This window comes from Rhinatrema bivittatum, chromosome 8 (genome assembly GCF_901001135.1).
Source record: "Rhinatrema bivittatum chromosome 8, aRhiBiv1.1, whole genome shotgun sequence".
Lineage (NCBI taxonomy): Eukaryota > Metazoa > Chordata > Amphibia > Gymnophiona > Rhinatrematidae > Rhinatrema > Rhinatrema bivittatum.
In genome coordinates, this window is record NC_042622.1 from 210,362,740 (window position 1) to 210,385,856 (window position 23,117).

The following is a 23,117-nucleotide window of genomic DNA, read 5'->3' on the forward strand; positions in this document are numbered from 1 at the left end:
CTAAAGTGCATGAAATATATTATGCAATTTAAAAGTAATTGTTTATTTACAGAATATAAAACCTACAAGCATCAATAAACACAATTGAGCAAACTAGATTCACTTTCAATGTATTATTAGACAAATACAGGCTGCAATTTTCCGGGTGACCACTAAAAGTCAAAGCAATGCTGAAAAAATAAGTCAGGCGCTGTTCTCCTCACGGCCAGCAGAGGGCACGGTACAAACAAAGTAAACGTCAGTAGAAGTCAGATCCGATGGAAGAAGAAAGCTCGTGGGTAAGGTAGAAGAAATTGTCTGTGGTTTCTCTGGTAATTAGTGCTCGGTCAAGGGCCGGCCTCTCAAGGAAACACATGCTTCCAATGGCTACAAATCACGGTTCAAAAACTTCATTTGTATATATATATTTTTTAAATACAAACCCCAGCGTCAGAGAATCCTCTTAATTTAGTTTCCAAAGAATCAGATTTCACCCTAGCTAGACCGACTGAATGTAGAATTTAAGCTCACAGACTGCAGATCCATATAGCGTGCTGTTTTTTTTCTTAGGCTCCTACTTGTTATTGGGTCCGGCAGGCGCTGAGAAAGGACCATACAGACTGGTGAAGGGAGATCCAGCGAGGCAGGTTGTGGACTTCAGCAGCACCAAGCTTGTGGGGAGAATTAGCACAGATTGCCACCGACCTAGGGGTGCAACTAGTCCTAACATGAGACATGCAACATGCAAGGTAATAATTTACCTACAAGTGGCAAAATATCAGCCATTTGGAAGTTTGGGAAACTTTTAGGCTTTGTCTTAGTTGCAAGCAGGTTTCAGACATACTAACTGGTATGAAACTGAAACACAGTCTTTGATATGTGAACTAGAATGGGTCAGACAAAATGCAGGAGCACACATCTGTGCTTGTCTTTTACCGCCTTCCGAAAAGCCCACCCTTCTATGTGGTTTCTGTGTGTGTGGTGTAGGTATGGGAGTATGTGGTAAGGGAAGGTGTGTGTGAGGGTGAGGGGAGGGGGTTTAGGAGTGTGGGGGAAACTGGATGGGGATGTGGGAATAGTCAATGTGTGAAAGGGGTGTGTGAGGATGTAAGTGGATGGGAATATTTGGGAGGTGGGGGGCCAAGTATATGGTATCCATGTGTGTGGTGAATGTAGGGTGTGTTTGTGGGAGGGGTGGGTATATGGTGTGTGTAATACTTGGAATGTATGTGAAAAGCTTGTGTGTATAGGTTGGTGTGGCCGGGTTTGCAGATGAGGTTTGTAGGCGGGGGAGAGGGAGGGGGTGGGTCGGTATGTGTGAGGTTTCTGTGTGTGGGGTCTTTATGGGTGGGAGGATGTAGGTATGGTAAGGCATGAGCTTATGATGTGTGGGGAGTATGGGTGTATATGGAACGTGGAACTAGTCAGCGTGTGGGGAGTATGTAGGGGAAGAGTTGGTGGTGGGGGCATCTATTTGCTAAGCGTGTGTCAGGAGGTGTTTGTGTGGGTGTCGAGTTGTAAAGATGAGATGTGAGTACATGGGGATGTGTAGGTGGGAGTGTGTGTGTGCAAGTGGTGGAGGTGGGTGGGGTATGGAGTTGTATGTGCATGCTGGTGTATATGGCAGGTGAGTGGGGTGCAGGGGTATGTGGAGAGTATGTGTGCATGGAGGATGTAGGACTGTGTACGGTGTGAGTGTGGTAAGTAAGGTAGTAAAGGAGGGTGTGGGTTGTGGAGGGTCACTTTGGAAATGTGGGGAAGGAGGTTTGGAAGATGCCTTTTGGCATAGGGTGATAGGAGTACGTGTGGAAAAGTTTTTTTTGTGCCATCCTTTCTTGGCTGCTTCAATTGTTTTCCCTGTCTCTGATTTTTGTCTGTGTTGCTTTATAGCAGACGTGCCGGGGGGGCGGGGGGGTATTTGGAATGGCGTGCTCTTTAGTATTCGAACAGCTTGCACAGCCTCTAACATGAAGCAGCGGGGAGTTTTTCCCATTGAAAGCAATAAAGATTTCTTTTGGAAGCTCAGTTCTCTAAAAATATACTGACACCAGTGTTTCTGGTTTTTTGAACTCCTCTGAGATATTCCTACTTTCTTCCTGCTTGCCAAATTTGGTGACTTTCCGTCCCTCATTTGGAGAATTGTTGTGCCTACGGACAGACAGACAAATGGACATTGATCCCTATTCTATAATTCTTCCCAACATTCTGTATGTTGGAAAGCACAAAAATGACATTTTTCTGGGTAAAAATCTGGGATTATTTTGTGGACAGAAGTTTGACATGCTGCTCAGTCTCACCACCTGTGCTGATAAGGACTCAGGATCATACTGGGTGGCAGGGGCAGCCTCAAGGCGAGGGATGAGATAGTGCCCCCCTCCCACCCGCCCAGTGTAAATATTACACTGAGCCCCAGAATACCAGTACACCACCTACCGGGGAAACAAAACAGACCCAATTGCTATAGATCCCTACACAGACACTACACGCTAGCAGACTCTCTCATCTTGGTCACATGCACAGAGCAGAGACAGACCCTCACCAAATACAGAATACAAAATAAAGGAGCACAAATTAGACAAAAACTGAAATGGAAACCCCAAGAAGCCAGACTCTGTGTGTAACAATGGAAAAACAGAACCATAATTCATCATAAAACAAATAAAATCAAGAAACATAAAGCATCAATTATAATAGTATTCATTTATTTATTTGTTTTAAAATTTTTATACCGCTATTCAGTCGAGCCGTCATAGCAGTTTATATCTTATTTAAAAGATAAAGTACAAACATAAATATAGCCTAACTTAAAAACAAAGTAGCATAAAACACAGCATCCTACGTAAAATAGAGTAAAGTAATATACTAAAATTATTTAAAAGAAATTAGAATAAGATATAAATATAATATATAGTAAAACCATACTAATAAAATAATATTTTAAAACTACTGATAAACAGAATAACTTCTATTATTTAAAATCATATACATTTTTTAAAAATTTCCCAAGCACGAATAAAATATTTAAAAATAGCATATATTTAATTTATTTATTTAAGATTTTTGTCATACTGGCAACTGAAAGATTGAAAATACAATGAACAGGGGAGGGGGAGGGGAGTATAAATAATTACAGAGATACAGTAGTACAGAAAGTGCAAAAAAGTAGCAATAAACGTTAAACAATAAATCAATATGCAAAGGTGAACTTATATACAAGGGCATAGGAAAGAAATTGAATCCAGGGGTCCTGTAAGGATTACAGGGTGGTTTTCAATCTTAATGATGAAGACTTTATTAGATGTGTATGTGAGCATGTATTAAGGGGGGGAGGATTAAGAAAGCGGACTATTCTGGGTAGGCTTGTCGGAAGAGCCAGGTCTTTAGTTTCTTTCTGAATTTAGAGTAGCATGGTTCAAGTCTAAGTACAGTCGGGAGGGAGTTCCATTGTTTGGGGGCTGCTATGGAGATAACGCGGTCGCTTGTGGAGAGGTGGGCTCTTTTAAGGGGGGGGTACTGTTAGAGTTCCTTTGTTGATAGATCTGGTGGGTCGATTCGAGCGTGTGAGGCAGAAGGGCTCATCAAGCCAGTTGGAGTTGAATGAGTAGATTGATTTATGAATTATGGATAGGGTTTTAAAGAGAATGCGGGATGCTATGGGGAGCCAGTGGAGGTCTTTGAGTATGGGAGTAATGTGATCGGTTTTTCGTGTGTTTGTGATGACCCTGGCAACAGCATTTTGGAACATTTGTAAGGGTTTAATGGTGGAGGAGGGTAGTCCAAGGAAGAGGGCATTACAGTAGTCGAGCTTTGAGGATAAGGTAGCATGGATAACAGTCCGGAAGTCGTGATATTGGAGGAGGGGGTCTAAGTTTCTTTAGGACATTGAGCTTGAAAAAGCCCTCTTTGAGGATAGAATTGATATATTTTTTTAGATTCAATTGTTGGTCTAGTACTACCCCAAGGTCTCTTCCACAGGGTTGGGTAGATATGGTGTTGAAGGCTGGGTCGTTGGAGATCAGGGGGTTGGGTAGATATGGTGTTGAAGGCTGGGTCGTTGGAGATCAGGGGTTTGGGGGATTGGTGTTGGGACAAAAGGAGCAGTTCCGTTTTGGATGTGTTTAGTGCAAGGTGGATGTTTGTGAGGAAGTCATTTATGGAGGCGAGACATGTGTTCCAATGTGCCAGGGCATCAGTTAGGGAGTTATGAATGGGGATGAGGATTTGAACGTCATCAGCATAGAGGAAGAATTTGAGGCCAAGGTTTGTTAGAAGCTGACAGAGGGGGGTGAGGTAAATGTTGAATAAGGTGGAGGAGAGGGAGGAACCTTGTGGGATGCCTTGGGACAGAGAGTAGAGTGTGGATTCGGCATTTCCTATTTTGACTGCGAACTTCCTATTGGATAGGTAAGATTTGAACCATAGCAGGGCTAGGCCTGAAATGCCTATTTCAGCCTGCCGGGTGAGGAGGTGGTTGTGATTGATGGTGTCAAAGGCAGCTGAGATGTCGAGTAGGGCAAGAAGGTAGCAGTTACCCTGATCCATGCCTCTGAGTGTAGGAGTGTTATATATCAAATAACACCAAACTAATAAGGATAAAAAAAAGCCCCTGATGTCCATACTTGGGAACTTGATTTCCAGTCACCCTGAGATTGTTGTGGATTGGGGGGAGCTGCATACACTTCATTCTCTGACACACTAACTCTGTCTCATACACATGCAGGCTTTCACACACACATATGCAAGCTCGCTTTCTCTTTCTCATACACATGCAGGCTTTCACACACATTCTTTCTTACACAAGCTCTCACATGATCTCCTACACGACACAAACGTTCACATGCTCTCCTACACATACATACAAGCTCTTACTCTCACATGCTGTTCCACACACACATGCAAGCTCTGTCTCACATGCTTTCCCATACACACACAGGCTCTCAGTCTCACATGCTTTCCCATACACATGCAAGCTCTCACTTTCACTTGCTTTCCCATACCCACATGCAAGCTCACTCGCGCATGCTTTTCCATACACATATGCTTGTGCTAGCACATGTTCTCCCATAGGCAAGCTCTTACTCTCACATGTTCTCCCATAGGCAAGCTCTTACTCTCACAGGCTCTCCCGTACACAAGCTCCCAATGCTCTCCCACACATACACACAAGCTCTCACATGCTCCCCCCCCCACACACAAGCTCTCCCATGCTCTCCCCCCCCAAATACATACACACAGGCTCTCTCACACACTTCCTGACCTCCCCAATGATCGCTGATTTAATTCACTGCAGTCGCACCATGCGCGGTGGCCCCACAGCCTCCTGCCATCTTCAGCTGCCGGCGGTTTGGACTCTGCCAGCGGCCCTCGGCTCCTCCCAGCTTCAGCCACCAGCGGCCCTGAGGCCTCCTGCCATCTTCAGCCGCTGGCGGTTTAGACTCCACCAGCGGCCCTGCGGCCTCCTCCCAGCTTCAGCCGCTGGCAGGTTGGACTCCACTGGGCGACCCCGCAGCCTGCTCCCTCTTTCGCCATCGGATCTGGAGGGAGGCAACTAGCGCCCTGTTGGCTGGCGCCCCAGGCGATTACCCGATTGGCCCACCCCTGCTCACATACACACGCTGCAGTCTGCCGGCAGAACAGGACTTGAAAATCCAGATAATTTCCGGTTTTTCAGCGGGAATTCTGGACAGTTGGCAACCCTACAGCAGGGGCAGGCAGTGTGAGGTGCTCGCCACAGCTGCGTTCTGAGAGGGGCATTTTTTGCCGCCTCATAATTCTGCCGCCTGAAGCCACCGCCTCACCCTGCCTCATTATAGATCCGCCCTTCTGGGTGGGGTGGGATGGGATGGGGTATTAGTGGACAATTAGTACTGGGGGAGGAGAGCCTGGGGAGGTGATGATGTCTGCCAGAGCAAACCAAAATTCTGCGTGCTGAGCGTTATAAAAACCAGGTGAAAATTGATTTAAAAAAAGCAAATAGGTTTTGTCAACTTGCAATTTTTTGATGAAAATCAGTTTAGATCGAAAATAAAGGGCTTTATGTATAATGTTAGAGAGGAGGAAGAGGCGATAAGGTTATTGTGGAAGGGGTGAGGCTCACAGATGCGGTGTGCCCCTCAGAATTGCTCTATTCGTGTGAGAGGGGAGGAGAATGAGGATTTATTGTGGAAAGGAGAAGGAGCAGTCTTACCTTGTGGCTTCTCAGCAGTGATATTATATCATTTGAGAGAGAAGTTGAAAGAAACGACAGAGAGAGAAAGCCTGCACTAAAATGTAGTCCTAGCCTAGATCCCGCATTTGTCACTAAGGCGAGGGCTAAAGTCTTCCCAAAGTGTGGTGACAGCGTTTTTTGTTTTGAGCATCTGCGAGTTAAATGTTCCTGTTTTCTGGAGGGGACAGTCCTTTGGGGAATCAGCCCTTTGGCAGCAGTGCAATCTTATCCCAAAATAGCATCAAACCGGGCAGGATAATTTTGGCCCCTACAGCCCCTGTCAAGCCAGCTGCAGATCGCTTCCCAGGAACTACTGGAAGGCCATTAGCTCCAAGCATAGGAGGGTGCAGGGGGTGTGAGAATTCTCCCTAGCAGCCTGAGGGGGGAGGCCAGAAATGTGAGAATTATCTGCAACAGCAGGGGGGTAGGGATGTCTGGAATGGGGGTAGGTGAGAATTCGAGGCTCCAGGGAACCATGGGAGAATTCTGCCCAGCAGCAGGAAAGTTGGTCTAAGAAGAGGCTGGGGGAGTGCCATGTACTTTACTCTGTGGGCATCCACCGGCAAGTGATGGCTACAGCACCCTTGAATGTTCAGACCACAACAGACTGCGGAGATGCTTGTAGTTTTGGTAGATGGCTTTCTGGCTCATTGGAGGACCCCAGCTCACATGAATGCAATAATCTATAGCCCCTGTCATAATGGGGAAGCGAGTTATCTGCCTCTCTCTGCTGGGTGTACAGGTGCTGTATTGCACATGATCAGACATGCAAGCAACCAAGGCATCCATACAGCTGGAGAACAAAACAAAACTTCCTATAGTTTTACTTAATATTCCTATATTTTTAATTGATTACTACAAACACACTGTAATGACACACCAAAGTTGTATTATATTATAAGGACCTTCATCATAATAGGCCATGTGCATCGCCTCTTGGCTCTACCCACAAATATTGCTCTAGTATTGCATTGCCCAAGTATAATCATAGGTCCCTACACACATATCATTTTTTGTTTTAGAACTTTTGATTGCAAAGAAAACAATTCCAACTTGTGTTTGAAATGTTGAAAAATTGAAAGTCGCTGTATCCCCCCAACACAGTCCGTGTTTCAGAATCCTTCTCTTCCTGCTTCGGGGGGACCTGTTTCTGGCGTTTCTTAGCGTGATATTGCTTAAACCAGGTGTTCTTCGATGCTTCCTAAGAACAGTGACTCTTAAAACTATGCAGAGCCGCTGTGTTAACAGAAGTCTGAAACCAATCAGGATTACATACTTTACCTCATTCAATTGGTTGATCCAATGTAATACAAAACTTTATTAACAGGCTTTATGACCAACACAATCTTTGCTTAATCACAGACTGATTTAAAAAAATATATTCCTGAATAAACTTGTACATCTAAAGTGAGGAGCACCAATCTGCTTCCAGATTGATACCTGATGGATGAACAGTGCTTATGACACTGTTCATCCATCAGGTGATGGATGAACAGATGACCCCATTCCACCAGCGGCTGAAAAGAGGAGGCCTGTGAGGCCGCTGGTAGACCCCGTTCCACTGGCAGCCGAGAAGAGAAGGCCCAGGAGACTGCCAGTAGACCCCCATCCCACCAGCAGTTGAAAAAAAAATAATTTCACTGAGAAGGAGTCTGTTATCTCATTCCTCCCAGTGTGCTGGTCCTATGGCATTTAAAACACCTGTGGCCAGTAGGTGCTCAATGCTGATCTTGTGCATTGTGAGATCAGCATAGAAGAAGTGCTAGTCCTGTGAGTTTTGAATACCGTGGGGTAGGCGCACAAAGAGAAGCAGCAGAATAGGCTCTCCCTTCTGCTTCTGACGGGGAACCTGCTTGTGTTTTATGTTTGTATGAATGTGAGTAAATGGGAGCCTACCTGGGTGTGAGAGAGAGAGTGAATGTGTGTGTGTGTGTGAATGGGAGCCTGCTTGAGGGGGGGATGTGAATGGGAGCCTGACTGTGTGTGTGTGTGTGTATGTGAGAGAGAGAAAGCATGTGGGTATGAGAGCCTGTGCATGTGGGAATATGAAACTGTGTGTGAGATGGCATGTAAAAGTGAGAGCATGTATGTGTCTGTGGGAAGGAAATGGAAGCCTGCATGTGAGACACAGAACCTAAGAGTGAGAGCCTGTGTGTGTGTGTGAAAGAGTGGCAACCTACATGTAAGGCAGCATGTGAGAGTGAAAGCCTATATATGTATGTATGTTTTATTTTAGTCCTATTTATTTTATTAAGATTTATGTAATTTTATTCTACTGTTATTTTTATGTTTTTATTTGTTTTTTTGTTATGTACACCATAGTGATAGAAACATGTTTCTGTACAACGGTATAGAAGAATTGTACAAATAAATAAAAGTATATATGGGAGTGAGAACCTGCATATGAGAGATAGCATGTGAGAGCCTGTGTGTTTGTGCGTGAGAGAGTATGTAAGAGTGTGAGCCTGTATGTGTCTGTAGGGAAGGGGAATGGGAGCCTGTGTGTGAGAGACAGCATGTAAGAGTGAGAATGAGAACCTGTGTATTTGAGGAAATGGGAGCATGCATGTGAGAGGGAGAGCATATGAGAATGGGAGCCTGTGTATATGTGAGAGAGAGCATGCAAGAGTTGGATCCTGTGTGTGAGAGCCTGTGTGTGTATATGAAGGAGGAAGGAAAGAAGACAGGAGGAGAGAGAAGAAACAAAGAAGAAAGTAGAACCTGAAAAAGGAATAAGAAAAAGACAGACAAGGGGGAAAAAAGAGACTGGGACCAACTAATTAGAAAAATAAGATCAGACAACTCAGGTAAAAAAAAAAAATTCTTTTGATTTTCAGTGATTGAAATATGCCATTGCATTTCTTATATATTTGTATTTTGCTTTTTCTTCAGTGTTCCAGAATTCACAGAGTCTGGTTTCTCTGGCTTTCCATTTAGTTTTGTCTGCATGTTTGTTTCTAATTTGGAGTTCCTTATTCTGTATTGGGTAAGGATCTGTCTGTGTTCTGCATGTGTGACAGACGTGTAGCTTCTCTGTAGAGATTTACAGCAGTCTGGCTTGTTCTGTTTGCCCAGTATTAGAGTTCTAGGGTCTGGTGTACTGTTAGCGTTGCTACCTTTTCATAGATAAGCTTGCTGCTGTTTGAGCCCTAAAGTTATTGCTGTTATGGTATGGCAAGGTTCTATGTGTTGTCTTTTTTTTTTTTTTTTGGTAGGAGTTTGTGTTATTTCATAAAATGTTTGGATGTGGAGGGGTTTGTTTTGCTGTCACTGAGATGACACCATAATTTGTATATTTATTTTGCATGTCCTAGTTCTGTTTTATACTCATTGCAAATACTAAGTTCTTATGATTATTATGATTATTGCCGTTTATTGTAGTTATGATATTCTCTGTATTTTTAGAATGAGGATTTATAAAAGAATACATTGATATTTATTTTATTACGTGACTGGATCTGATGTTTCGTTAAATGTTCTTTGTTTACTTTTTACATGATATTGTGTATTTATAAACTGAAACAAATATAACATAAGTGTAATCCAGTTTAATAAGGCATTTCTAATGTTGGTAAGTACTTGAAGTAATAGAATTAACATATTTTAAAATGTCACTCATGATGCATGATGGTTATTGCTAAGGCATTACTTATTGATAATAGTAAGGCCTAGACCTGGATAATGCCCACCCATGTTAACCGTGGGCTCCCCCAAAATTCAGTTCTGGCTACGCCACAGGTATGTGCGAAGGAGTGGAGATGTGACGTGCAGGGTCTTTGTATAGGTATGGAGTGCAGTGGTGTATGTGTGAAGGAATGGAGAGCAGTGATGTGTGGAGATGTGCAGGGTCTATGGGTAGGTGTGGAGTGCAGTGGTATATGTGTGAAGGAATGGAGAGCAGTGGTGTGTGTGGAGATGTGCAGGGTCTATGGGTAGGTGTGGAGTGCAGTGGTATATGTGTGGAGTGGAGTGCAGTGGTGTGTGGAGATATGAAGTGCAGAGTCTATGTAGGTGTGGAGTGCAGTGGTGTATGTGTGAAGGAGTGGAGGGCAGTGGTGTGTGTGGAGATATGAAGTGCAGGGTCTATGGGTAGGTGTGGAGTGCAGTGGTATATGTGTGAAGGAATGGAGAGCAGTGGTGTGTGTGGAGATGTGCAGGGTCTATGGGTAGGTGTGGAGTGCAGTGGTATATGTGTGGAGTGGAGTGCAGTGGTGTGTGGAGATATGAAGTGCAGAGTCTATGTAGGTGTGGAGTGCAGTGGTGTATGTGTGAAGGAGTGGAGGGCAGTGGTGTGTGTGGAGATATGAAGTGCAGGGTCTATGCGTAGGTGTGGAGTGCAGTGGTGTATGTGTGGAGGAGTATAGAGTAGTGTGTGAAGATGTGACATGCAGAGTCTATGTAGGTGTGGAGGGCAGTGGTGTGTGTGGAGATGTGAAATGCAGATCCTGTGTGGAGGGCAGTGGTGTGGTTGTGTGTGTTCATGGTTAGTTGAGCTGTGGCGTGCACTGTGGATTGGAAGTGTGCAGATAATGAAAGGCAGGACTGCAGGCTCTGATCCCAGCCTCCTGTCACAATCAAAACACAGGCTGCAGTGCTGCGGCTCTCCTCCCTGGTCACATGGGCTCCCGGCTCTCCACCCCACTCCAGCCAGAGGCTGGTATTTCTGCTACATAATACCGGAGCACCGATGCTGTGACACAGCGGGAGCGAGAGATCGCGGTGTCCGGGACGGCAGCCATGGTAAGACTGTTTCCTCCTTGAGCTTGTGAGAAAAAACCCAAGAGGCAGAGAGAGAGAGAGAGAGAAGGGGCAGCTTCACACTGCACCAGGATATACACAACCTTAATACGTGTTAAGATCAGCATTTACTGTTTACTGAGTATCATTAGAGTACACACAAGATTAATTATATAAATGCAGGGTTCCTTCCCCCAAGACCTTACAGTATGTCTCAGCGCAGGGAGGTTAATGAACTTGCTCAGTGCCACTCAGTGAATAGAGGAGGGGGAGAGAAATGAGTCTGATACACTAAATATAAAAAAAAAAAATGCGCTAATCAGTGCAGTGCTTCATCAAACCATCACATGGTACTGTGGCAGCTGCACGTTATGTACTTACTGCTGTAAAACTGAGGCTAGAGATTTATGCTTTCAAGCTCTTACTCGCCGAATTGAAAAAATCTCAGGACGGGGTATATAATATATTTCTCAGTGCATATTCTATGCGGCAGTCTTCTATATACAAAAATATGTGCATGTCATGTATCTGATGTTATAGCCACTCTGTTTTACATACATTGGGATAAGCAGCAGTATCCTACGATCAAGTTTCTATGACTGACAGATGGGATGCGTCCTAGGCTGGGCACACTGCTGCCATCTAGGATGTTCTTCTGATAACTTTTCGTTCTACCTTAACGTAACTCGCCTTGAGCTACCAATGAAAAAACTTGAACTCCATCTAAAAAAAATAAAAGTAATAATGATAACAACAGAGTGCGCTAGTTGTATAGAGGATATTGGCTCCCTGTGTTCCCTTCATCAGAGGCTGCGCAGTTTGCAATTTACCCTAGGAGGTGCCTCTTGACTTCCCCAGGGTTGCAGCCGAAACGTTTTGACTGCAGCCGACGGTGCTGAGCCTTGCCACCGGGAGGCTGGCTGCCTCCCATCCCCGGCGCGTCTGAGTCAGGCAGAGAGGAAAAGACGCCTTCCCATGCCATGGAAAGGATCCCAGCTGACACGGCAAGGGCTCCCCTTCTGCCCTCCTAGCGCGCTGCTTGCAATAAATCGTAGAACGTATCAATTAGGGTGGGAAAACAAAACCAGCCGGATCCCTCCCCTCACTTGGTCTCGCACACAAACATAAACAGGCACATACTGATACACACACACACACACACACACTTGCTATGCACTATAAGACATGTCCCTCTAAAATGTTATCTCCTGTGAGGGGAACTGCAGGGTCATGGGATGTTGTAGCATTAGTGAATTGTGACGTTATAGAGTGGGGGGGCCCTGCAGGGTCAGGATGTTGTGAGAGCTGTGAGGTTACATGGCTCACGAGGTGTGATGGAGTGAGGTGGGTCCCAGCGTTACGGTGTCCTCGTGTCAGAGGTGCTGTGGGGGCACCGTGTCCTGGAGCTTCTGCAGTGTCACGATGACAAAAGGTGCTATGGAGCACCGCAGTGTCACGACGTCAGCATATCCGGGCTGCAGATTTTCACTGGATCTTTTTCTGAGTTCTCTGCTGTTTTTGCTGGCTGAGTTACAAGGTCTTTCTTTCCCTCAAGTCCTGCTCTCCTTGCCATAGTCAGACGAGGGAGTCTGATAATGTACTCCTCCACCTTGTAGACCTGCATGCCACAGAGGCCAAAATCTCACTAGTTCAGGGCAGCCACCTTTCATGTTGGGCCAGTGAAAGCCTGGATGCCACTGACCCAAAACACCATTCCAGTGTCCGCAGATATTCTGACCACGCCTGCGCTGTGAAGGGAGGGGAAGCTCAGAGCTGCTGCTGATTGACAGCCATTAGCCCTTTTTTTTTTTTTTGGTTGCCCAGTAGTTTTTTCTGCAAGTCAGTAAAATCTTAATTATTCAGTGGCCTGGTGATCAATTTTACAAAAATCTATTTTAAATTGGTTATTTCGTTTCCAAAAAGCACACTTTGATCATGCTGAGAGGTGGAATAGGTAGGACTATAACAGAGGTCACTGGTCACTGTCATGTGCACACGATGCTCAGCAACTGAAACTGCTGAGAAGAAATCCATTATTTAACCGGCCATATTCTTTTAAATATAGCCAGTTATGTGTATAGTTATGCGGCCACACGAGGCCGGCTAACTTTAGACTGTGCTGAAGCAGGTTTAGAGTTATCCAGCTAACCTAGCCTGGTATACATGATATTTAGCTAAGTTAGCCGGATAGCTCAGCCCCTCCCCTGGACACCTCAGGAAAGCCCCTTTTTTTATCCGCCTATATATTAGCCGGATAAGTGACTGAATATGCCCCATTTGCCATTTAGAGAGAGAGCTTTTGAGTTATCCATCTAAATGGCTCTCTGCGGGCCATACCAAGGGCGCTCAATTTTTTTATAAGTCGCCTGTGCGGAACCGTGTGACAGGCCTTACTGAGATCCAAGGACACTACATCTAGTGCTCTCCCCCCCAATCAAAGCGACCTTAGAAAATCCGGCGATAACGGGGGGCGGGGGCACCTCTGCGGTGCTATCGCTGCCGGCTTTCGCACCCAGTAGCGCCATCGTGAAAGGTGGTGCTATTGGGCGCGAAGCTGGTGGTGAAAAGGGCCCTTACCTTTTCGCCGTCAGCGACGTCTTCGCGGCGTCCGCCCCGGTGCTGCCCCGACTCCTCCTCTTCCGGGACCGACGCTGCCCTAACTCCACCCCGACTCCGCCCCCATTTAGTGATTGCACGCGAAAAGGGACTTTTTGCGTGCAGTCGCTTCTGAAAATGACCCCCTTAGCTGGTTAGAACCTACCTGGCTAGGTTACAGTGTATGTTCAGAGCCACGGCTATGTTGCTGAATATACGCGTAGAACTGAGCACTTAGCTGTATAAGTCTAACCAGCTAAGTGTAGACCTGCTCTATAGCATGCCTAGCTCAGCTGGAAAACTTATATGGCTAAATCCAAATATCAATTCAAAATGAGTGCAGACCCTCTGAAGATATCACATAAACATCATCAAAATGATCAGAAGTGCATATATGTTAAAATAACATGTATTTCCACAATCACCTAATAATTTTTATTAACATTCTTATACAAACTATCTTTTTAAAAAATGTTATCTTAACATATATGCACCTCTGATCATTTGGATGATGTTTAAATCCAAATATCGGCTGTTAGCCACGTAAGTTGTTCGGCTAACTTGGTCCACCCACCACACGCCTACTTTTTATACGGCTAACCGTTTAGCTATAAAAGGGAAGTATAGGGCTAAGCGGTGGCTGCTGAACATGAGCGTATATTCAGCGGCCGCTACTTAGACACACAAGTCCCGCTTATCCAGGCTGGCGTACCATTCCGATAAATAAGCAGGATCGATGCATTTCCATTTGGAGGCAATGGCCAGTCTAGCCGCCAGTAACAAATTGCTAGCCAGATTTTTTTCTATTTAGAGTGCATTCTGACCGAGTTTTTACTTTTTCTGAGGTATCTGGCCCTTTCAGAAGTTGCAGGAAATTAAATCCTTACACAAACATTTCCTCCCGGAGTGTGTTTTTTTTTTCCCAGTTTCTTGGCCCAACATATTTTATTCATGCTGAGTCTGACTGGTATTTTTGTTCACAGAAGGATTAAAGAATCACGTATTAACCGGGCTGTTTTACTTTGACTATAATTGTCAGAGTGCCTTTGTGATGTCATTGCCTGCTGCCTGTTTATTTAATTTATTTATATAAAAGATTTTATATACCGTCATTCGTAATCGCATCATAACGGTGTACAGAAAACCTTCATACGTAATAAAAATGACAAGATGACAATAAAAGAACAATTAAATACAGTAATAAACTATCAAGCAGTAAAAACATTCAAATATACAGTGCACTCAGTAGAGGTAATCAGTACTCGATTTGAAACTAAACTTATCTATCTGAAAAGGCTTGCTTGAAAAGCCAAGTTTTTCAACCCTTTTGTAAAATTTCTCCTGACCTGTCCCCTTTTGTGACATCAGTCAGAGTCAGGACAGAACAGGGCTGATAGGTCCACTAACAGATACTGTACAAAGGATAAACACATTAATAATTGTACAGATGTATGCTTTGGATTTAAGGTGAACTGTATGTATATATAGTATGTACGTCTGGGAACTCTCCAGTTTTCATGCAGAGAGTCAGATATTTGCATAAATTGCATAACTAGATATCTGTGAAAACACTGGAAAGCTCCAGGCCCTCCCCTTCAGGCAGTGTGCAGAGAACAGGAGAGGAAGGAGCGAGGCTGGAGAAGGAAGCAGAGTAATTGTCTTCTGCTCTGCTGGGTCTGCCGCAGCCTCACCCCTCCCCTCCTGTCTGCATAGGAGAAAAGGCTGGAGCCTGTACAGCTCTCTGTAATCCCAGGACTCAACTGAGGAGCATACCTGGGAATTTGTGAGTTGTGGGCACTCTGAGATTGCCGTTGGTTTTCCAGTACTGTGGGAGATGTGAGGGCCCAAAAAATACAGTAACCAAATTCCTTAGCACCATAACAGTGTTCAGAATACAATTCTTTTTCCTCAGTCTGTGCAGGAATCTCAGTCCCGAGGCCGGGGGAAAGCATCCACCCTCCAGGGCTTGGCCAAGTGGCATTCCCGAGTGGGCCAGGGTATCCAGGCCTGGATTTGTCAATAAGCAGACTAGGCACACACTCCTCCTCCCCCCATTCCTGAACTTTCTCCCTTCCTCTCCCCGCCTCTGAGGCCTCCTCCCTTTGAGATTACTTTTCTTCACCAATAAAAATAAAATAAATTCTACTAATACAATGGAATATAAAAGATAGAAATGGTTTTGTTTCAGAATTTTTACATTTTTCCCCCACAGGAAAGTAGGGGACTGTGTCTTGGAGACCACCTGCTCCCTATTGTACAACACCAGGGGGGGGAGGGGGGGGTTAGAGGAGGGTGACAGCACCCACAGTGCCTAGGGGTGGGCCGGCGAGCCCCTCCCAAAGCTGGTAAACATGTTAAACTCAGTCGCTGTACAGAGAGCCCAAGCCGCGCTCTCCCCAGAGGTGAAGATTCCGCCTGGGTGTCCTCGGAGGTCTCAGATTGTCCTTATTCATAGTTAGGGGATCTGCTTTCGGTTTTTCTTTCTCAGACGAATCCCTTAGGGGAGGGATCCCGCCCCCCCCCCCCCCCCCCCCCCCCCGCAACAGGCAGCTCCGGATGTTTCTGGGTAGGGTAAGAAGAGGGGCAGCCAAAAGTCCTCCCTGATCTTTCCAACCAAATTCTTCTTTCCCCAACTGAGGGGAAAACACCAGAAGGCCCCCGGCACCAGGGTCACCGCCAGGTCCTCACTGAGGGTGCAGGAGGACAGATCTTCCCTAGCCTGCTACTCCCAGAGAGAGGGTTTCCCTGTGCTTTCCCTCCAGGCAGCTCGCAGGGGTCTCACCAGGCTTCTCACAAAGCAAAGTCTCTGCAAAATCCCCCCAAAAACCCAGGATGCGGTCCTTACCCGCCAGTGAGTGGATAAGCAGGGCAGATCCCCCGACCGTCTCACAGATTCCAAGCAGTGGTTGCTCACACCTTAGAGTAGGCCTCAAAAAAAAAAAAAATCCCAACTTAGGAAAAGCTCCAAACATCCCCTCTGACTACAAAATTTACCTCCTAACACTGCCCCCAGAGCTCTCAGGAAAGAGCTGCTTATAAACCCTAAGAAGGGGACGGCCATTCCAGCACCTTCAAAGGAAGTGACTGCCTCCCCCTCATTACCAGCCTATACTGCACTAGCTGAACTTTCTCTTCCCTTGCTACCCACCACCACCTGCTCCAGAGATGATCTCAGCATTTTTCCCCTTCCTCTCTCCTTGATCCCAGCATTCTCTTTCTCTCACCCCCCTATAAGTGACTTGTGCATCCTCATTCTACCCTCGGCTAAGTAAGTCCCACGTCCTGGAATTACAGCTGCAGGGGGGGATTGTGTGTGTGGCTGCCCCTCTCGATACTGTCTGCCGTGTCTGCTCCAGGCTTACCTCTCCTCTCCTGTTCCCTGCAGGCTTACCGAGGAAGGGGTATGGTTGGAGCTGGAAACAGAGAGGCCCTGAGCTTGCTAGTGTTTCCCTGGCATTAATGATGCTAATTCCTTGAGCCTCTGGGTGAAATCCAGAGAGTTCCCAGGTGGAATCAAGAGGAAAAAGATATTGTAGAGCACAGGTCAAGAATCTGTGAGTGGTTTACAGGGGATGTGTTGGGGGCAGGTGCTGGGGACAGGGAGGAAGGAAGGGAATCATCTTTGGGGAGAGAGAGAAAGAGAGAGTCCGAATGTGTTGTGTTAGAGAGTGTATATATGTTTGGTGAGGGGGCGTGGAAAAGAGAAAGTTGATGTACCTTTTTTTAATTTATTTATAATATTAATTACCCGTCCTTCCATAGCTCAGGGTGGGGTACAATAAAATCATACACAAGCATCAGTTACATACAAGCATGAAAAAACCATAATACAGAACAGGCCATATGATGTTAAATGCCAATTTATAAAGGTAGGACTTGATGGATTGTGACGGCTTTTGGATCTTTGGGGCAAAAAACAGAGAAGGTTATGTGACGTTGCAAGCCAACTTAAAACACGAGTATTGGGGATACTTTGAAGGCTTTTGGATCTCTCTGAGACAAAACAAAATAGGCTATGTGATGTTAAATGCCAACTTGAAAAAGTGAGTCGTCAGGGATTTTTTTGAAGGCTTTTGGATCTTTGAGGCATCTCAAACCTGAAGGAAGAGAGTTCCATAGAGTGGGGGCAGAGATGGAGAAGGCTCGTTCCCTGGTGTCATTGAGGTGAGCAAGCCTTGCCGAAGGAATATCTAAGAGATCTTGACCAGAAGAGCGCAGGGACCGAGAAGGAGTATAGAGTTTCAACATGGAGGAAATCCAAGGGGATGTTTTATTATTTAACATATTGTGAACAGTAGTTGCAAGTTTATATTGAATAAAGGGGATAGGAAGGCAGTATAAAGATTGAAGTATAAATATATGTGCACAAATCATGCTTTAACGGGTACGTTTTTCGATGGCTTATTTGGGCTCTACGCACGTACAATAGGGGATCACATGGCTCGGTTTGCTGAGCCCGCTGTTAATGGATTTCTGTCACCTGAGAGAATGCAGACACTTTTGCGATAAGAGTACTTTACGCCGCATTAAAAAGAGGCGTTCGGATGCTGCTGGAGGAAATGTGGGTTAGTGGGCACTTTTATCCATATGTGGTGGGACTGTCCTGTCTTGCAGGAGTTATGGCAGGCGATTCATCACTGGTTGGGGGATATGGTGCCTGGCATAGCTGCCATTGGTCTGGCTCAGGTGTTGCTTGGGCTAAAATTCATAGGACTTTCGGATGAACATAATAGGTTGGCTCGCCATGTTCTGTTGGCCACACGTTTGGAAATTGCAAGAACATGGAAGGAACCCGGAGTACCATCAAAAGCAGTCATACAACAGAAAGTGGAAAAAATATATTTATTGTCTAAAATAACAGCTTTTCGACATAAATGTACACATAAATTTGAAAAGACAAGGCAAGCATACTCATGTTGGAAATCCGCTCAAGCAATAGGCTCTCCTTTAGTAGATCCGTGACCTTGAGCATTGAGTAATCTCATTTTATTCTAGGGTTAAGACCCTGATGGTTGTTTGTGGCAATCGAATAGACACATCAATTTTATATTATATTGGTTATCTATAATGGAGGAGGGGGGGGGGAATGGGCGAGGTAGAAAACTAAAGTTGGGATTCCATGTTGTAAAATGATTCACTCTATTGTTTAAGAATTGGTTAGGGTATGTCTCTATAATGGATGGGTTCTGTGTACAGTCATCAATGTTGTGATGTATACCCTTTAATATGATTCGATTTATTGTGGACATGATTCATTTAACGGTTCAATAAAACTTTAAATGGAAAAAAAAAAAAAGAGGCGTTCGGGGGAGGGGGGGTGCTTATTCTGGGGGCATGATTACAAACTACATGCGTACTGTTATGCTTAAAAACTGTACACGTGTAATAGGCATGTGGCTAACGCGTGCACTTTACACCACGTAAGCGTCTGTGTTGAACATTTTGCCGTGTAACAAGCCGATAATCAAGCAGAGTGGACGTGGGAGCCTTTTGCTGAAAAGTATGCACATGTACACCGTGCCGGGCCGGTGAGGAGCCCTAGTGGACACAGGCCTCTACACTCCTAGAGAAGTGGGACTGCTCAAGACTGGCAGCAGTGAGCATCAGCGTTACTCCTTTCCCGGGCTTCTGGGAGGTAGAGAAACAGCGCTGGCATATTTGGGTGAATGCTTGTGGGAAGGCCAGGGAGTGACTTGGGGCGAGTTAGAGGGGCATCCTTGATGGCTTTTGCACATCCTGAATATCTTTATTCACACGATGGTAGGATAATTTATTTTCAGTCAAATCTCTCATAACTGTCTCCTTTTTACGACAACTGATAATTAGCAGATTTTCACTATTTGCCTTTCAAAGATCCAAAATGAATTTGGAGCAGGTGAGGCACATCAAGAAAGTCTCCAGATGCTTTGGAACAGGAGCAGAGATGCGTGAAGAATATTTCTATAGTAGGAGGTGGTCCCCTGTGCATAATAGAAGCTGTAGCACTATACTCCAGGGCGACACTTCCAGTTTCAGCACCTACGAACAAGAGCTGAGAAGCCAGAGGGGCTGGTGGTGAGTGGTACCTCTGCTTTCTGATCCGTGGCTGGACACGCGCTCTAAAGCAAAGGGAACCGGAAAACGCGCACACGAGCGACTGAGAGAGAGAGCCCGATGTGAGATGTTCAGTTCGTTTTCACTGGCTTTAGACTGCTTTTCAAAGAAATGTCACGGCGGCTCAGATGTGCCTGGGGAGCAGGTTCACGGTGGCGGCGCAGGGAGTCAGATGCCAAGGCCATGCACTCATCCTGCAGCACTGCTCTCTGACCTCCACCTAATCAGCCCTCCCAGGACCTGTAGCTATGGCAACAGTAGCCAAGGGCTACAGAAAGAGGCTTAGGGGATCTGGTGTATAACACACAGCCCGGTTATAAGCTTTCTGGCTATCAGGCATAATAAGGGAAGAAAGGGCCCTTGTGGGTTGGATAGCTCGTGCACAATCATCCCAAAACTCTTAAATCTTCCCTTATGAAAGAATGTCAAACGCTGGCCGACAGGCACGTCATGCCTGGGGAGGGCAGGCCTAACTTTACCCAGGTAAAATCAGAGACTGAAAATTACACTCCCCCCTCCCCCGCAGGACATTTCGACTCACAGCACAAAGGAGCAGGGGATTTCATTTTTAAAACCTCGCCTTTGATTTACAGCGTGGACTTTGGAGAAACAGCGGCAAAGCCAGCAGCTAGTGAAATACTAACGGCACACGATTACCCCTGCTGTTTGTTGCGTGTAGACTTGCCGGTAGAATGTGTGTCTTTTCTTTTTTTTTTAGATCGGTTGCGCAATTTTTCTAAAAGGCCGTTTCTGCAGGTAAAACCCTATTTTGCCCACAGAAATCCCTTCGAAAATTCCCCTCCCCGGGGCCGATGCAAGGTCGGCACGCGAAATTGGGCGCTCGTGATTTAAGCGCCCGCTGCGCCCACCCACCTCTCCCGAGCTGCCATATAAAAGAAGGAGGCGCTAGGGAAAATTGTGCGTCCGTCTCGCCTCCTCTTCATCGGGCGCCCGGGAGACGTGGCTGTCGGTGCGGGTTAGGGAAACGGGCGCTCGATAAGAGCGACTGTTTTCTCCAGCCTGCTGGCAAAAAAACACGCATGATATGCACGGCCTAGACCGTGTATATTGTGCTTGAATATTGGGCGTCCAGAATTTTTTCTTTTTTTCAAGATTTTTTTTTTTTGGACGATGCTGCTTTCTATGGCTCCCATTTTGTATCGAGACCACACTAATAGGGGGAACCTCAGAAAGCAGGGTTTTGGGGGGTTTTTCTGGTAGAGCCCTTGATTGCAGCATGCTCCCGGGCTGGCGTTACATTTGCCGCGTTACAATGGGCACATTGGCTGCCCGGGAACATTTTATATCGGGCAGTAATAGCAAATAGTCTCATGTACATGGGAATTTACAGGTGATGAGCGCTATTAGCTGCGCGCGAGTTTGGACGCACGTTTTAGATGTGCTGATCCCAGCAGTGTGCGCTGACCTGAGCGCCTGATACTGCATCGGCCTGCATGTGTTTTCTCTTTCTGCCCAAATGCTTATTTGTCTTGTCTGTCTGTCTGTCTGTTATGTCTATCTGTACAGCACTATTCTGGAAATGTTTAAAAGTAGCAATAGTACTGGAGTTCTAGGGCCTTGCCCTCATGGGAAGGGAGGCGGATGCCTGGAAGGCCCTGCCAGAGGAGGTGGTGAAGACGAAAGCAATCAAAGAATTCAAAGGGACATGGGATGAACACGGTGGATCCCTAAAGGGCAGAGCGTGGGGGTAACTTGCTGGTGCGGCGGTTACTGCCCTTAGCCAAGAAGCCTTCATACTTTTCATGCAACTGCAACACTGCTCTCTGCTTCAACACCAGGGGGATAAGGGGGAGTTGGATTCAGACGACCACCGAGGGCCCTGATTTTTACGGTCTGGGGTATGGATAAGCATGGGGGGTAACCTGCACAGAGCAGCAATTACCACCCTTAACAGAAGGCATTGGGGATTACTACTCTTAATCAATAAGCCTTGATGCTTTTGACACAACTGCAACATCATTCTCTGCTTGGGGGTGGGGGGGGGGGGGGGGGGGGGGGGGGGGAGGTGAGTTGGATTCAGACTTCAACCAACACAGGCCCTGACTTTTACGGGCTGGGGGACTGACACGCAGACAGAAGGGAAAAAGCACAGGCCTGCTTCTAAGGCCAAGTGCATAAGCAAAGCGCGTCAGCCCTGTCTGAATTTTCAAGAAGGCTCATCCCCCAGTAAAAGTGTTGCTAGCAGTAGTGTTTTGTTTGGGTTACTATAAGGATCAGGAATAACTGCATAGAGCAGCAGTTGCTACCCTTCAGAGAAGCAAGGGGATCACCTGCACGGCAGATACCACCATAAAAAGCTTGCTGGGCAGACTGGATGGACCATGTTGTCCTTTTCTGCTGTCATTACTACGTTACTCTGTTATGTGTGCCCTGTGATATAGAAGGAGGAGGGAATGTGTGACTGTGAAGGGGGATTGAAAGTTAGTCTTGTGTGCTGGAGTATTAAAGAAATGCTGCTAGGCATTTGCCCAGATCCAGAGGAGGCGTGGAACCAATATTGGAGATCTGTGGCCTTATCTAGAGAATGCTAAACATTTCGTGATGGGTTGTGGGTACCAGTGAATTTAAGGATGAAGAATGACTAATGTCTAGCGTTCTTTGGAGTAGGAGATTAAGATCTAAAAGCTCTGCTAGAGGAAGCGTAAAGTGTGTTTATTTTGTTGCTGCTGTTTGTCTCTGCTGTGGATCCTGTGACTCATCGATTTTTGGTGATTTTGATTGTGAATAAAGTCGTTAACATTCTTTTGAATGGTGCACCCTTGTATGAGCCTTTAATCGAAAAATCCCAAGGTCGAGAGTTCCAAGTTGATCAGCTAAGAAAGGGTGAAAAGACAGAAGAAGGAAGAGATGGTGCCTGGGGTAAGTCAGTTAGGAGGATTTTTGAATTTTTCTCTGTCCAAAATGAGAAAATATTGCCATTAGCTTCTGAGCCAGGAACAGACCAACCCCTATCCAACCATTATATTTTTTTAACTCACAGAGCTGGTGCCAGGACCAGCATCAGGCCTCTTGTTTATTTTATGTGCTTCAGCTTGGGTTTCCCTACATATGATTCAAAGCTTAGTATTTAAAAGTATGGAAGTCGATATTCAAAAGCCATTTAGACTGATAACTGAAAATCGGAGGCATTCCGAAGGTGGGCGGGAGGCATTTCTGGGTGGAGCAGAGTTGGCCGCATAAGTTAGGCGGCAGAGTTGGCCGCTTAACCTATGCGGTTAACTCTTTTCGGGCCATAGGGCTGACCTAAAGTTAGCCATAACCTGCTAACTAAGGCCTAGATTCATTAAAATGCGATACATTTTGCATGAATAACACCTGCAATAAGGAAAAGGGGTGTGGCTATTAAAACTTTAGGGGGGAAGGAGAGAGAGAGAAACTTTCTATAAGGTATTCATAGTGGTCAACTATTTATACTACTATAGAAGAGCCAGCTAGTAACGCGAGGTGAGGTTTTGGGGGTGGTGTAGGGTTTTGGGGCCAGTTT

At 45.8% G+C, this 23,117-nt stretch overlaps 1 protein-coding gene across 3 annotated transcripts in view; it reads left to right on the top strand.

The window, feature by feature from the left end:
• Positions 1-602: 602 nt before the first annotated feature.
• Positions 603-23,117, top strand: part of LOC115097274 (septin-4-like) — a 128,351-nt gene continuing 105,836 nt past the window's right edge. The window contains exon 1 of one of the 3 annotated variants that reach the window (XM_029612944.1): positions 603-728. In XM_029612944.1, coding sequence (XP_029468804.1) covers positions 708-728 — 21 coding nt within the window. In that variant the 5' untranslated portion in view covers positions 603-707. Of the gene's footprint in view, positions 729-10,811; positions 10,928-23,117 lie in introns of those variants that run through there. The other 2 variants (XM_029612945.1, XM_029612943.1) reach the window with 2 other exon arrangements.